The sequence below is a fragment of the Solanum stenotomum genome, chromosome 1 (assembly GCF_019186545.1).
Source record: "Solanum stenotomum isolate F172 chromosome 1, ASM1918654v1, whole genome shotgun sequence".
NCBI lineage: Eukaryota > Viridiplantae > Streptophyta > Magnoliopsida > Solanales > Solanaceae > Solanum > Solanum stenotomum.
The window spans coordinates 17,361,414-17,378,808 of NC_064282.1; the positions used below are offsets into that span (position 1 = coordinate 17,361,414).

Consider the following 17,395-nt stretch of genomic DNA (forward strand, 5'->3'; position numbering starts at 1 on the left):
GATAATAATACTTTTATTATTTTTCATTATATTTTCAACAGTTCTTTATATGTAGCTTTTTTAATATGTAATTATATATTTATTTTTTTAAAAGTTGATAATTTTATGTCTGAATTGATATAGAATATTAGTTAGTTTGACGTTAATATTCTAAAATTCAACCGAGTAAATAGTTACCTGCTTTTTACGCCTTTCTCAAGCACCACGCTTATAGTAGATAGTTGTTATCTTGCGCTGTTCAATTGTTTTGCATTATTTGAAAATTTGAATCTAAATTATCTATATGTCAGCATATTAGTTAAAATGTTAGGAGTAGTATTTATTTTTTTCCACTCCACGTATTATCTTAATTAAAAGGAGAAAAATGTAAATATAAAAATAAAAAAAAATTACGAGTAGAGGGTTAGATGGATTGGGTAGAATTATTTATTTATTTTGAAAAAATAATATCGACTTTTTTTTAGGAAGGAGTGTTGTTGACATCCAATTTTGACCCTCCACGATTTAATTAATTTTCAAGCTTCTTCAATTTTAAATAATTTTGAAATAATTGATGTTGCAAATCTAAAATACTTTAAATTATTTTCGAGGCGCCTTTTGCCATTTTTCATATAGATTATATAGCTTTATACTTAATAAATATATATAACTTTCAATTTGAATAAATATTTAGATAGTCGTTTTCAGTGAAAATAGAGTTTTAATTAAATATGCATTTTATTTCCTTTAGAATGATTAATTCACAATTTAATAAAAATCTTTCTTTTCGAAATAGTTATTTTGTATTGTTGAAGTTAAGAAGTTTGAGTAATTAATTGAGTTTATAATTTGTCTCATTTCCATTTTATCAAATTTGAATTAATTGAAGTCGATTTGAATTTGATGAAAATAAACCATGAACCAGATCCCTTTGGCCCTTTTAATTTCCTACAAGTTCAAGCCCAAATTAAATCAATAAACCAGCCCACACCCTAGATTATTCCACTTTTTGTTTTTCTTCCTAATTGTCTATACCTCACGCGCCCACACTTTCTTTTTCCCAGAAAGAACAGACACAACTCCCCTACGCAACCCTCATCCCACTTCTTTCTTTCTTCTTCTTCTTCAGCGAAAGCAACTAGAACGAGCCCTAATTCCCAGTTTCATCTGTCGTTTTCCTCTTTTTTCCTTCGATTCGTACTCTCCGCGTGCATAGCACGAGCTCAAAGACGCCTCAAGCTTCCAGCATTACTTTCCTCAACGGAAATATCCTTCAAATTTTGATATTCTTTTTCAATTTCGTTTCAAATTCGTACGATTCCAACTCACTAGAGCTTTATCCATTAGGTTTTTTTAAAAAAAAAAAAAATTTGCTCCTCCCACATCGTTTCTTCATCATAAATTTGAGAGATTTTGGGGTCCTATAAATAGCCCCCTCTCTTCACTGTTCAGGGGAGGATTTTTGGAGACAAAAGAGTACCCTAAAAATTTTGGGAATTCTTGTTTCCATAGTTTTAAAATTTTGTGGTTTTTTTGTGGTTATTCGAATTTAGAGAGGTGGTGGAATTGTCTCCATCAAACTCGTCGTCCAGTTCGCTGCCCGGAAAGAGGTAAATTCTTTTTTAGCTTTGTTTAATTCCTAGTTCTTTGTGTTCTGTCGTTGTATTGTTAGCTTGGTGTGTATTCTTAGCTTTGTTTTAGTCTCCAAGAGATTAGTTACTATTAGAATTAACTGTTTATCTTATTTATTTGTTGTTGTTGTTGTGTTGTTATTTCTGAATATATTTTCCAGTAAATTTATATAACTATGTATTTGTTCATTTAATTGTTTTCTTTCTCGACTTGTCCAACATAAGTAAACTTGAATTTTGGCATGTCTGTTCTATACTTCTGTTTTGCTTCTAGGAGTAGTATGTTGGATTCTCTTTGGTCATGCTCAATATGAAGATTGCATTTTAGATTGGATTAATAGCTTTGGTCATCCGGGAAAGACACACTTTCAAGCTCAAAGTAGATTTATTGTTGTGATCTGGTTACTGCCTCTTTTAAAATATTTTCCATTTCTTTGAATTGTTGGAATTTGTTAAACTTTCCTAGTAACTCATGTTGTATGAACTCATGTTTCAAATTTAGTTGTTCCCCTCATTTTCTATGTGCTGAAGTGTCTTAAAATAGTTACATAAATATATGTGTGTGTTTAGTATTCTTGGTCTTCTTAAATGGTTACCTTAATTCTTCCTAAGGTTTTGTCAAGCCTTATAGTAAATATTCAATTGTCTCTTTCCTTATCTACATTCTGATCCTCTTTTCGTTCAAAAATATGACTGGAATTTATGGTTGTGTTATTTCTTGGTTTGAATGTGAAAGAAATATGTTAGGAGTGGAAATTAATTGTCTTCCTTTGTTTCTGTTGGTTTCCTCCTTCGTTTCACATATTTAGCTCGCATTATTATGTGTTGTTTGTATTTGTTTACATGTCAAATTAATGTTAGCCCCTTTTGTTAATTTGTTGATCTCTATTTCCATATTTCTTCTGCGCATGAATTCTCCAAATTTTCTTGCTCCTTGGCTGCTTTATTTTCAGTTTTTGATGTAAAGTCTTAGATGAATTTTGATATTGTTGTGTCCTAATATAGTAGTCATTATAAGTTTTTCATCCTATCATAAATTCAATATAAATGAAGAGCATATGCCTTGAATTTTTACTCAATTGTTCTGCCGATTATTTTACTTAGAAGTTAAACCGGTTTGTCATTAAAATTTAGCTTTGCCTTTGTTTATATGTGCATTTGTTACATGAATATTTTGAGATGCAGTTTTTTAAGCTAATTCTTTAGTTGTCATTTTTTAGCATTCATCGTGTGCAAATATCGAAATAAATGTGTGACCGTCTCCCAAACTTTTAATCTATTTTATTCCTTTTACCATATGGTACCAAAGGGCTGATTGTTGTTTAAATGATCCTTATGACGTGATCGGATATTATGATTTCTTTATTCACTATGAGAAGTACATGTTGGTCATTAAATATTTTTAATTCTCATTGGCTTTTAGTTATAATCTTATTTTCCTCATGATTAATTCCAACATGTTAAGGCAGTTAGCACTTTGGTAATAATGAGTTTGTTGTTTAAATTGTGGTGAAGGACGAATTGTTGAATTGATTATCCTTGAGTTTTGTATCTTAGCTTATTAAAGAATTTGTTCGTTTACTAATCCTTTTTTCCTCATTCTCTTTGCATGAACTCACCCGTTCGAGTCCATTCGAACTTTCCACTCCCTTGCATTCTCTTCTTTTTGAGTCAAACCTTCGCCAAGTTACGAAAGGGAAGCCGATATATTGGGTTGAGACCCCAAAACCAGCAGCAACAGCAGCTCAAAAGAGCTGAAACGAAAGGGTTTTTCCGTTCAAATTGGCCGAAATTTGAACAGCATTAACGAGGCCGAGTTGCAGCAGTTTCAAAGGGCTGAAAATAGCATTTTTTGGACTTAAAAGTTCGGAAATAGCGCTAGCAACAGCAGCCTCAAAAGGCAGAAAAAAGAGATGCAGCAAGTGGACTTAAAGTTGTCTTAATTCTATTAGCACTTCGTCGCTTATCATATTGTGATGTTGTGATATTTGCTTTTAACTTCTAACATTTATTTTATCAATTTAGATGAATCCTTGGGGTGACATGTTTATTTAAGTTTTCAAATTTCGAAACTCATTTCAAGTTGGCTAATTTAAGCTTTATAGAATGACTTGAGAACCTTTTATGTTCTTTCATAGTTATTGAAAAGCTTTGAATCCATGTTTACGAGTTTGAACTAACATATTTAGTTCAGATTTTTAAATAGGATAAAGTTGTTAAGTTTCTAAAAAATAAATTAGTTGTCTTTTAGTTTAACTTAGGGCTTTGTATGAATGACTTAAGGATTTTCTATATCCTTTTGTAGTTGTCAAACAAGGTCCTTTAATACATGTTTAGGAGTTTGAATTAATCGTTGATTCAAAACATGACTATGGGTAAAAAGTTCAAGTTAGATTTATTCCTGAGATCTTTACAAGTATCAAAGATTTTTATCTAAATTTCAAACATGGACTCTTTGTAAGTAACCTTTTTTTTATATATATATATAAAATTAGCCAAACTTTTAAATCCGTCGGTCAACCGCATATTAGCGGATTCTCTAAGATGCCTAAACCCTTCCTTAGAGAATTATTTGAACCCTTACCCGACTCTGGTTTTTAATGTTTTTTTTCTTTCAAAAATTCTCTTTTTTAAATGGTTTTCTTAATTTTTCCTAAAAAATTAAGTGGCGACTTCCAAATTACAATTTTTTCCAAAACTCAACAAAATTGCCAAAGTTGCGAAAATGGTCCCGAAACCTTAGTTTTCGAGATCGGGTCGTAACAGAATGGCGACTCTGCTGGGGATTCATCTAGGTTCTAACCAAAAGGATTTTATTGTTTGGCTAACTATTATTGTATTAATTGTTACTTTATGCAATTATGTGTTTAAATTGTGAATATTAATTGTCATATTGCATTCATGGCACTTTCTGATATTTGTATAGTATATTAAAGAACGGTTTCTGCATAATCGCAGCCGAACTTTTTATACTCAACCCTTTTTCGGAATGATCAGCAATTTATTGGTACGTCATGCGTCCAATGATTGTTGTGAATTCCAGCCTAAGTTGTCCACTTGGGTTCCCGGTCTTTCAAAAGCCACTCTTAGTCAACTAGCGTAGAGCGAAACCAAATCCCGAATTTAGCGCATTTTGAACTAAGTTGACCCAACACCCAAGGCGTGCTGGGCCCATTAGAAGACCACCTTAAGTCTAATTGACCCCCGGTCAATATAAGACGATCATTCAACTATTTGTTAAATTTGAAGGATATGTATGTCGTTTTGTGCGTACATGGCCCTTTGGGTTGGGTTTTTATTTACATAGGTAGTTTCTTTATTGAAGTCAAAGGAAGATCATCCTCACCCAGAAGAAATTCAAAAGTACCAAGAAGTTCAGGAATGAAGATTACATATGGAAGCTTAGTTTAGTTTACCATTGTACCCCTGCGTGGGACTGATATTTATTTCCCTATCCTCTAATATATATCCCATTTATTTTATTCATAAGGTTTGTATAAATGATTTTTAGGGCAATGGAACGTGTTACAATCGACATACACATCCTTCAAACGTTAGGCCTACCTTTGGCTCAAAAAGGTCACATGTATGTTAGGAGGCGTTATATATTGTTTGTGTGTTAAATGTTACAAATTTTATGTCGTTTGTGCTTGTTGGACCTATGTGTTTACATACATATGTTTTGCTTTAAACATAATTGGTCCATTATTCCATTCCAAAGTCTTAGAACATCTTTCAATATATATACTCAATTTTCAAGCTTTCCGAAATATTCTTGACTCCATTATCAAAATACGTTCAAAATCACTAAAGTTCTAGGTTCAATAGAGCTTTACGAAATTTATTAGGTCACTATTCAAATTCACGTTGACCTTGTTGTTTCTTGAAAATTATTTTTTTTTACGCTTACCTAGCCGGTATTACTAAATATTCCTTCAGTTTCAAGTCAACTTTAAGACGTCTTTGTTTCTCGAAAGGACTTTTCAATTGAACCTTCCAAAATGTACATTTGAATATTTACTCAAATCATATAGTTTGTTTTGTTCAAATTCCTTTATTTTGCTAAAATTTTAGTTCACAAAATGATCAAAATTTTCCCATTTTGTCATCCTTTTAGAATCTTTTGTTCTTCGGATTTTGGACTAATTTGTTTTAAGCAAAACAAATGTTATTTGTTTTATATGTTACTTTGATTGATTATTATGATTAATGGACTAACTCTTTATTTTTTGAGTTATTTTTAGAAGGAGAGACTGATTTGTGTTGGTAATCAAACTTGCTCACTTCATCAAAGTACCCGCTGGCAGAACATTCATATTTTACACGGTCTAAAGTCAAGAAAATTACATCAGACTCATCATTTCTTACTTGGACTACTAAGAGGACTCGTACAAAAATGGATTCCACTATCAACACGGTTGCTTCATCCGAAATAATCCCCACTCCATCTGTCGCGGCTAATCCTAGTGCCTCGGTAGCAACAGAATCACCCATGGAAGTCATTGCTCGTCTAGAGCGACAAATTGGTGAACTGAATCTCCTAGTGGCTCATTTCCAAGCAGCTTCTCAGAACCTACCACCTGATGCTCGCCAAAAAGGGCACATGCCACCTTCGTTTCCAACTTCAAGTGAGCTCAATCAAGGAGAACATTTTACCACCTTTCAGCCAGCTCAAAGCGCCTCACTCACTCATTCAACTCAGGATACTCCTCTTGTGTACACATTTACTCCNTTTTTTTTTTTAACTCGTATTTTATATTACTTAATTTATGTTAATCTAATATGTCTGTTATTTAAAATTTATATTACTGAACTAACTTTAATAATGATATTTTGAAGCTTTAAATTTGACTATCACTATTTGATATAGTTATTTAATACTCCTGCAGATAGAATGAGAAAAAAAGGTACTAGTTTTTTTTTGATTTACTAAAATGAACAAGTAAATAAAATATTTATTTTTAGTATTGGGGCCACGATTAGGGTATAATACAAGAATGTCTGTAATCACTTATTTTTAAATTTGGAATTTATGTTAGCCTGAACTAAAGTCTATTTACGGAATATGCATCATATGAAAAGATTTTGAATAGTTTAATTATTAATAGCAAATTAGTTACTATTTTTATCAGGTTCAAAGTTACGCTTATCTTAAAAAAATAACTCTAATATAAGCAAGTTGTCAAGAGGGATTCAATAATTGTTTATTCTACAACGGTTATTCAAACAAAACAAACTCAATAGTACGTTGTGGTTGTGGATGTTATATATTATTAAGAGGTTATTCAAGTTTAGTCTGTAAAGAGTTTCATATCATTCCTTTTAAAGAATAGGTGGTCTCTAATATGGCTTAAGAAATTTAGAGCTAGTTTTTAAAGTTGAATATATGTTTAATTAGATTTATTTCTTTACATGATATTATAGTAGGTTACATCCTAATTCGTATTTCAGATATTGAGCCTCATAATAAATTGTTCATGCACCAGATATCCTGTTCTAAGCCATGAGGAGAGGTGTGAAGAGTCCTACATGAATTTGTGGTCTCTTTATTATAGTTTAAACAATCCTTTATCTCTTGAACTAGACGAGTTAGGCTCAAAATTTTTTATTTCTTAGTAGAGTTAACTATAAAGACTCTTACATGATCTGATTGGACAGAACACTTCACATCACGAATATATAGGAGGTAAACAATGAAATAGTATCTAATTAAGAACGAACACGAACGACTAGGACAGTACCAATTAAAAAACCAAACATACCTTGTGTAACGATAACATAATAATGTAATAATTAAAACACAAAAAATTTGGTGATAACAGTACAAGAAGAACAATAAATTACTAGAATAGTGTTAATACTATTAGGTACAGATGCAACCACCAAGCCTATCTCAGAGGAAGTGAAAGAACGCTCAACCACCCACTAACCTTCTACCCTAATTTGCAACCTCCGAACCCCCATATCTAAGGTCATGTTCGATGTAAGCTACATCTCACACTAGGGCATCAACAATTCTCTCTTATGCCCAAAACATCTCAGTCTCGGTTTTTCTCATTTATCCACCATGTAGAGCCACTCCATCTTGTCTAGGTAAATTCATTCATAATCTTATCTCTCCTAGTATTTTCACACATCCACACCTTAGTATCCTCATCTGATCCGCAACTTTCATTTTCTAAACATGAAAGATCTTAATTGGCTAACACTCTACCACACATGACATAATCAAAGTATATTTTTCTTAAACTTTAAAATTACGTAATCACACACTTTTAACATGGTATTAGAGAAACAATGTGAATAAAGAAAAGAATTTGTTGATCCATCAAGTGCCCTATTACATTAGGTCTGTCTATCTCAATTGAAAAAAAGAAAGAAAAGAAAAAGCATATTATTAGGTAGGAAGGAGCCGGAGAGTATCCAATATAAAAGTGTGAGTCAATGATCAATCAATCAATCAAATCAAATCAAGAAAGAGAGAAGTAGTCTAGCTCAAATCAGGAATTAGAAAGGAACCTTATCAATATCTCAAAAAAATGTCGTCTTCATCTGCTGCTTTTGCTCCGGACCACCACCTCCACCACCATCACCTCTCTCCTCCTTCAGGAGAACAACTCTGTTATGTCCAATGCAACTTTTGTGACACTGTTCTCGCGGTATCATATCATATCAATTTCTTCCCTCCCTCTTACAGTACATATATACTTCTCTTTCTTATCGCAATATATGTTGATAATAACTTATACCTAATATAATATACACACACCCCCTTTTACTTAAATTTCTAGTTGCATTTGATAAAAATGGACATTTTGTTGTACAGGTGAGTGTTCCTTGCTCAAGCTTCTTCAAAAATGTGACAGTAAGATGTGGTCATTGCACCAATCTTCTCTCTGTCAACATTATTCTTCCCACTGCTGCTAATCAGCTTCATCTCCCACATTCTTTCTTTTCACCTCACAATCTTCTGGTATGTTTATTAATTACTAATATTTTGCTCATGTTAATCTTCTCTCTATCGTTCCAATTGGGAAATCTACTTTTATTTTTCAGGATGAGATTCGGAATAATCCACCAAGTTTGTTGATGAATCAACAAATTAACCCAAATGAATCACTCATGCCAGTTAGGGGAGGAGTTGATGAAATTCCAAAGCCACCAGTCGCCAACAGACGTAAGATTAAAAAAAATAAATCAATTTTTGAACACTAAGAAAAAACAAAGTATATAGCTCTAGCCTTTCTAGAAAATAGGGTTTTCTTAGCAAATTAAGAAAGAATATGCATTATTTCCTCAACAGTTTCTAAAGGTTTTTTTTTTTTTTTTTTTTTACATAATGAATTTTCATATTTTGGGGAAGGAGACATCTTATATCTTTTTTCTTGCCTGCCTTCTTTCTCAAAAAATTTCTAAATATAAGGTACTTCCAAAAAAGCCAAATTTAGAATTTTCAACTTAAACGTTTTTGCATTGTTCATCAACAGATTCTGTTTTTAGTGTACTATATATGTGCCTACCATGATGTTGATATTAGTAATTTATCTTCACTGGAAAAATCTGGTCAAATCCTTACTGCACAAGGATAGTTTAAACATATGAACTTCGTCTCTCTTGGTTAAAAAATGTTCTTATTTTAATCAGTGGTGTAGTCAGAATTTTCATGTAGAGGTTTTAAATAAGAAGTAAACACACGGATTAGTCTGAACAGTTTAAATAATTTTAACCATATAAAAATAGTGTAATTTTCCACTGAACTGGCTTCACCCCTACTTTTAACAGTTTAAGTTTTAAATAAGATAGCCAAACAACTGCACTAGGAAGAATGGTGAAAGTACATGGTTAGTATAAAGGGGTTCAATTAAACTGTCATTCGTCATCGAAAAGTTATATTGTGCATATAAGTCGCAGGCTCTTTTGTTGAATCTCCTTGATTGGAGGTACTTTCTGAATACCGGGTAACATTGTAGCTGAAAAGTTGCTTTAGGTTGTAGGTATTAATCTTTATAACATGTACTATATAGTGTCAAACGTAGTAATATTTACAAGTTTCTTTTTGTTTTTTTACTTAAACTCTATGCGAAGTCAAATTATATATAACTATGTATCAATTTATATGACATACTTTTGTCTTTAGTCCGTCTTAAAAAGAATGACACATGTTAAACTACAAGTTTCATATGTATGTCCTTCTTTCCTAAACTTGTAGCTCCAACAATCATATTACATCATATAAATTGGAACGAAGAAAATACTTTTTTTTTTTTTGTGTGTCTCATTCTTTGAGGGTTTAGGTAAAAAAGAGAAATGTCGTCCCCCGTAAAGTTAGATGGATTTGGATTTTGGTATGGCCAAAGAATCTAGATATATAGATAGATGTATGATTAGGTAATTATCATGAAATGATGTGATAGACACAAAAAGTAGTACACTCCATTCTATTTGGTCCCGAGGTGAGTAAAGTGTATTCTACAGAAAGTCAGACTAGCAAATTTAACGCACTCTTTTGTTTGTCTGCATTGTCTTCCAGCTCCGGAGAAGCGACAGAGAGTCCCATCTGCTTACAATCGATTCATCAAGTATGTTTTACGCTCTCGTTTTACCATAGATTTTCAAACTAAAAACATTATTTCTTCATGAAATTCCCTCATTTTTTAAAAATTTATCTTTAAACGAAAATGTCCTATAGACAACTTTTTTCTAGTACAATGTATGTCTAAACACAACTTCAGTTGCATCTTTTCTTTTCATATTAAGAAGATTGAGTATATATATATATATTTTATTTTATTTTACTTTTAAAAAAACAAGATTTAAATATTCATGTTAAACAACATATTTTTTATATAAGAAATGCCATTGAAAAAAACAATGCAGGGACGAGATCCAACGTATCAAAGCTGGAAATCCCGATATAAGTCACAGGGAGGCCTTCAGTGCTGCTGCAAAGAATGTAAGAAATATATATATATTCCCAAAATAATTTTTTTATTCTTCAACATAAATTTAATATCAACACACAAAAAAAGATTCTTTAAATTTAGGCACTATATATAAATACTCCCTCCGTCCTATTTTATATGAGATAATTTAACTTGATACAGATTTTAAGAACGAAATGAAGACTTTTGAAACTTGTGGTATAAAATAAGTGATAGATACCAGTGTGGGTATACATCATTTCATTAAGAGTAAAATTGTCATTCTTTTTTAAACTGACTAAAAAAGTAAGCAAGTCATAAAAATTGGGACAGAGGAAGTAGCTGCTATGAATTCCTTTTAACTAGGGTTTTGTTTGACTAGGGTTTGGTTGATTTTTACAATTAAGTTTTTGAATTTAGTGTTTGTCTTGTTTTGTTGTGTTGTCAGTGGGCCCATTTTCCACACATTCATTTCGGACTTATGCCTGATCAACCCGTGAAGAAACCAAATGCATGTCAACAGGTACTCTACATTTTTCTTTCAATGACCTAATTCATTAAAGTACAAATATCTCATTTATTTACATACATACAAAACTATTTTAAAAACTGTTAACGTACATTCTTTATTGTAGAGTTTCATAAATGTAGAAGAAGTCACTATAAATAAATGTGTGTCATATAAATTGAAACGGAGAGATTATATGGTTTGATTATTTTATTTTTGGGAAATGTGTAGGAAGGGGAGGATGTTCTGATGAAGGAAGGGTTTCTTGCTCCAGCAAACATTGGTGTATCTCCTTACTAATTAAGGAAGTCATGGAGTGTCTGTTCGAATGAATTGTCTTATCTATTTTATGATCTAATTAGTTTTATCTATAAAAAAAAAATTAGGGTTCATGTTGTATGTTGTCTTTGAAGAACACTCTCTAGGGTTTAATGTGTCTTTGAAGAAGACATTCTAACTGTTTCAGGCTGCTTAGTTTCTAATAACCTATGTACCAAGGAAAGTATTCTGTTGAAACAGTGTTTGTTTATTAATGTTAATAACTAAGCTCTCTGAAACCCCCAATAGATGTTCCTACTTTATGTTGATAAATGTTGTTAAATTAGGTCTTCCCAAAAGCTAGCTCGGGAGGGGGATTATTACCCAAACCTTATAAAGAGTCCACACATCGCATTAACCTTCAATGTGGAACTTTTGTCATTATTCAACACCTCATTGGGTGAGATGGGTCTGACGTATGTTAAATTAGATCTTGGACCTAACTCATACCCCAAAATCTAGCTCGCAGGGAGGAGGATTTCCCAAGCCTTATAACGAATCCAGACATCTCATTAACTATCAATATGGAACTTTTGTTAATCTTCAACAAAAACGACTATCGAACCCCATACAAAAGTCCAGACCAAGATTCTTTAGTTACTGAGTTACGTTCCCAACAAAAATTTCATATATATATATTAATACGCCAAAGTTATTGAGTTCCCGAGAACCCACATCCAATACCCTAAATCCACCCTGTAAATTTCAAATCCTCCCTTTATTTATTTTTACTGTTTGGGTCTTTACTTTTGGTGTTTAAATCGTGTCTTGCTGTAACGATCACTAATCACAAAAGAACAGTAGGCAAACTCTTTTCACTGATAGTATTAACAGGTGTACAACAGCAACATAGAAATAGTACTAATACAATAGAAATTGCAGAAGATAAGGAAACTAGGATAGATACTAGAAAGGAGATGAGAAATCAGAGAAACGGGATGAGAAATTAGAATCCCCTCAAAACATATTTGCTGCCCTGCAATGCTGCATTACTGCTGCTTTTATATCTCTAACAGACTTTGCCTTTTTTACTTATGTACCCCTCTTTTCCAAACGTAATCCCCAAGTTTAGCAGGAGGAATCATTTTTCTAGCACTCCTACGTGGCATATCCATGTGCTCTTCCCTTATTTCATCCTCTGTGTCATCCTTGTCCTCTGCTAACGTGTTTGGGTTCACAACACTTGCATTATCTATCTATAAATTGTACCTTCATTAATTCACGTACTGTCAATTTCGTTACTGGCCGATCGAGTCAAATCTATATATGTTGTTCGTTTGCATTCATTGACAAATGACAACCAAATCATGGCCAACTACATTGTTAAAACTCTATCTGATATAGTAGTATAATTAACCACAGCCCTTACATTTCATGTTCTTGTTTAAATATTCTTTTTTATGGGGAAAAAAAAAATTGAATTAGCTACGAATTTCAATGTTTATTTGGTCGTGGCTACAGAAATATGCCATTAATTCACTACTAAGTAGGATTAGCGATGAATTTTTATTGTTTAGCTACAAACTTTGTCTGTCGCTAAATCTTTTTTTTTTTTGTAGTGAATTCCACTAGTAAACTTGGTGTTTAGACTAAATGTGTTTTAATTATGCTTGGATGTTTTTGCAATCTCTGTTAGACTAACTCTACAATATGTCTAGATGCATGACCTCTTGTTAATGTTCCAATCACCTAAACTTTTTTTTGTGGCACCTTAGGTGAGTCTTATGTCAAAATGGAAAAAGAATAAGAAGGCTTTATATATAAAGTATAGTATAAGTTCACATGGTACGACCGCTTTTGCATACCATGATTGTGTTGTCCAAGAGACAAATGTCATGAAATTTAGCTATCCCTTTTTGAAACTGTTGTTAGTAAATGACTCTCTTTTTATTTCTACCGCTTATGCGCCTTTTAGACACTGTCTAATTAAAGATCACATTTGAATAAATCGAAAATCTTATAAGAAAACATTAAGGCCATGTTTGGAAGGACACCCTGGTAATTGGATTTGGTGTAATTGGTGTAATTATACTATCTTGTCCTGTTTGGAAGGACATGTAATTACTTGGTCAGCAGTTAATTGGTATGATTGGCAGGGGGTAATTACACTCTACAATTCACAGGCAGAGACTGTGAATTGCTGGTAATTACATGGTGTAATTATCATCTGATTATTTTTTAATTTCTTTTTTTTTTTCTATTTTTATATTTTTATTCTAATTTTTTTTACTTCTATTATTTTAAGTTCTTTTTTTTATTTTTATTATTCTAATTTGTAAAANGTCCTGTTTGGAAGGACATGTAATTACTTGGTCAGCAGTTAATTGGTATGATTGGCAGGGGGTAATTACACTCTACAATTCACAGGCAGAGGCTGTGAATTGCTGGTAATTACATGGTGTAATTATCATCTGATTATTTTTTAATTTCTTTTTTTTTTCTATTTTTATATTTTTATTCTAATTTTTTTTTACTTCTATTATTTTAAGTTCTTTTTTTATTTTTATTATTCTAAAAATTTGTAAAAGTTTATTTTTTATTTTATATTTCATTTTCTTCTTGTTCTGAACCTTACTTTACGTGATTTTATGTAATTTTCTCGTATTATCTATTTCTTTATGCCATGCTTATTTTCTCATTAGAATAATTTTATTAGTATTCTAATTTTTAAATTAAAATAAAATCTATTGTTAAGTAAGGTTATAGACTTACGTTTTCTTTATTAAGAAAAAATAAAAATAAATCATATTTATTGCTATGTTGAAATTTGTTATAAGAGTATTATGTTAAATTTTTTGTTTTGGATTTATAACTTATGTTATATTTTCAGTTTCATTTGTTTTAGTAATATTGAATTTACATTGCACGTCATTTTTTAATTAGACTTGATAGATTATATTTTTGTCAAACATTTAATAATTTATGACATTTTATTTATATATTATTCTTTTTATCAAACATGCATTCACGATATTCGTAGAAACTTCATACTTTTAGTTGTTACTATCAATTCATTGAAATATATTAATTTGAAAAAATATAAATCAATTATTTTTTCATAATATTAGATACAGAAAATATGAGTTAATTAATATATTTTCAAAAAAGAATATATATCTTAAATATTTAATTTAATGTCATTTATAAAGTTTCTTATTTGTCTAGTATAAATTTTAAATAATTAATTTTTATTTTAAAATTTATTATAGTTTTATAATTGCAATTGTGCATCCAAACAGAACATGTGTAATTACAGTGTAATTACAATGTGGCAACCAAACAGGTCAGTGTAATTACTAGGCTGGTAATTATTACCCTAGTAATTACACCAATTCCAATTATCAAGTGGCTTTCCAAACAGACCCTAAACCAACACTTAGTACTTTTTATGTAATGCAAACTTTAGACGAAAGACTAGTGTTTTATCTGCAAAATTTTAGGAATATATGAACAAACATTACACCCAGATCTAACAACTTATGTGTAAGGGTAAACTTCCAAGAGCTATTTTTATACAACTTCAAATATAAGGAGAAAGGCCATTCTAATTAAGTAGCATAAAAGGGACATTTGCATAAATCAACCTAGAAATTCATAATGCATGTTGGGCCAAAGCAGACAATATATATTTTATGGGCTTAGACTGTAAAAAAAAGAAGGAAAAATTACAGAAATCTCACATTTTAGTTTACTTATTACTAGTATCCCCTATAAGTTTTACAAATCTCCAAAATCCCTCATTTTCGCGCATCAGATTAGTGTATCATGTATAAAATGTAATGTATCTTACTTAACAATTAATGTATCTCGCGCATTAGATTAATGTATCAGCGCTTATATTATTGTATCCGTTTGAGGGATTTCTGTAATTATAAACTTTTAAGATATAAATTGTAATTTTTCCTTAAAAGTATGTGATTTCTGTAATTTGCCCCAAAAAAAAGCAACTCAAATATCCCATGGTCAAATTTTGCACTAACGAGAGTAAATATTAGGCAAAATATTTTCATATGTTTCTAAATAATCGATTGAAAGGGTCAATCTTCGATTGAAAAGGGCACGTCATGTTTAATATCACACATGATAATTGAACTTATATCTATTATGACAGTGAAAGACTCTCATATATAGCCGAAAGACTCTCATATATAGCCAACACTAATTAATTTAAGGGAAAATTGTATAAAATAACAAATTTATAATTCAAATTAAATGTTATAACCACAGTTTCACCGTATCAAACACTTGTCATTCGCCTCTCTCCACAAAGAATCTCGCTTGCCAGTCTCTCTCACTTTATACTAACACAAATGTATAAATTGCGTTTGTGTTTGTATAAAGTGAGAGAAAACTGTATATACACTTACAAATGTATATAATTTCGTCATATACACTAATAATTATACAATTACAGATCTTCCCCTACCAGTTCTCTTTTGTCTTTCTCTCTTTCTCGCTTTATACAAACACAAATTATACAAATTACAATATATAATTTGTGTTGTATAAAGCGAGAGAGAGAGATTTGATATACAAATGTTTTATTTCGATTCAATTGTATACAAATACAAATTTTATGCAGCTATACAAATACAATTATTGATACATATACATAGTAGTTACATATATACAATTATCTAACTAATATACATATATAATCATTGCGCTTTTATACAAACGAATGTCTGCCTGCGATTTATACAAATCTGATGCTCCATAGCAAACATAAACTTTGCTATGGAGCGCAATTATGCAAACTATAGTTATAGCATACAAATATGATTTTTATGTTTGCTAAACCTAAATACTCTTAATTTAATGTCCAACTCTAGATTGACGTATTGGGCCTGGCCGTTAGGGATAATTTGACAAAGTGAAAATTTAATATATGACATATATTAGACTAATATTTTCAAGTTATAGCAGTAGAATTAAACTTTCAGGTTGTAACATTAAAAATTTCATTTTCTAACAGTTTATTAAAAAAACAGTTGTTTTTAATAATTGAAAACATTTGTTTTTTTTAAAAAATAAAATAAAACGTTTCTGGAATTAAAAAAAAAGGGTAAAAAACGGAAATAGGGGTGTTAATTAGATTTGAAATGTTTGAAGATAATTATTAATTAGCATGAATTAAGGAAATTCAAACTAATTAAGAATATTCAGTTTCCTTAATTCACTCTAATTTGTTAAATTTAATTAAAAATTTTGATTTTATCCATTTTTCTCCCACGTTTCTCTCTTCGATTTTCTTCCAAAAATCTTGTCACTGTAGACTAATTGAAGTTTTTTTTGTTTGAAAAATCTTGATTTTATTGTGATGGACGATTACATATCAATATTAATTAAACATGGTGGAAGATGAGATCCTTCAGGTAAGTATTTGTTATTGTTTATAATTTGTTATTGTACTTCAGTTAAATGAAAAAAAAAACAATCTAACTGTAAATCACATTATGTGATTTTGTTTTTGTAAATCCTGACTATAGTTAATTTTTTAGTTTTTTTGTATAAACAAAATATTTTGTTCATAATACGTATTAATTGTTGTGAAACTGTAATATTAGTGACTGTGTTGGTAAGTTTTTTCTATTTTTTAGTTTTTGGTTATTTTGTATAATGTTAAAACGTTGATTTCGTGAAAAATTAGCGCAATATGTGAATGATTTGAGCATAAATGTATAGTATATAAATATGTTTATCGTTGTAGATTGGGTTCGTAGATTAAGATTATAATATTGAATACTGTTTTTTTTTCCTGAAAATATAAATTAAATGTATAGTTTAGAATGAATTTGGTAGTATAAATGAAATGAATTTGGTATGAAAGTGTGTTCAGTAATGTTTAAAAAAAGTTATTTAGAATTTTGAAGAAATGTATGAAAAGGTTTTAAAGTTGGTATAACATTTGAAATTTTATTGTTTATATAGGTTTTGTCAATTGTGTATAAATTTGGTATGAGTGATGATTGTTTATATGAAATATGTATTAAGTGGGTATGAAATGTGAAATATTGTTTTTTTTTTTAATCTTTTTG

General features: G+C 30.5%; 1 protein-coding gene across 1 annotated transcript in view; it reads left to right on the plus strand.

Annotated features, from left to right (window-relative positions):
- LOC125845436 (axial regulator YABBY 1) overlaps window positions 1-11,603 on the plus strand; it is a 41,336-nt gene extending 29,733 nt beyond the window's left edge. Inside the window, exons 2-8 of the mRNA XM_049524942.1 lie at window positions 8,105-8,269; window positions 8,437-8,583; window positions 8,667-8,787; window positions 10,141-10,189; window positions 10,488-10,563; window positions 10,980-11,054; window positions 11,271-11,603. Coding sequence (XP_049380899.1) covers window positions 8,150-8,269; window positions 8,437-8,583; window positions 8,667-8,787; window positions 10,141-10,189; window positions 10,488-10,563; window positions 10,980-11,054; window positions 11,271-11,339 — 657 coding nt within the window. The 5' untranslated portion in view covers window positions 8,105-8,149 and the 3' untranslated portion in view covers window positions 11,340-11,603. The remainder of the gene's footprint in view (window positions 1-8,104; window positions 8,270-8,436; window positions 8,584-8,666; window positions 8,788-10,140; window positions 10,190-10,487; window positions 10,564-10,979; window positions 11,055-11,270) is intronic.
- The last annotated feature ends 5,792 nt before the right edge of the window (window positions 11,604-17,395 follow it).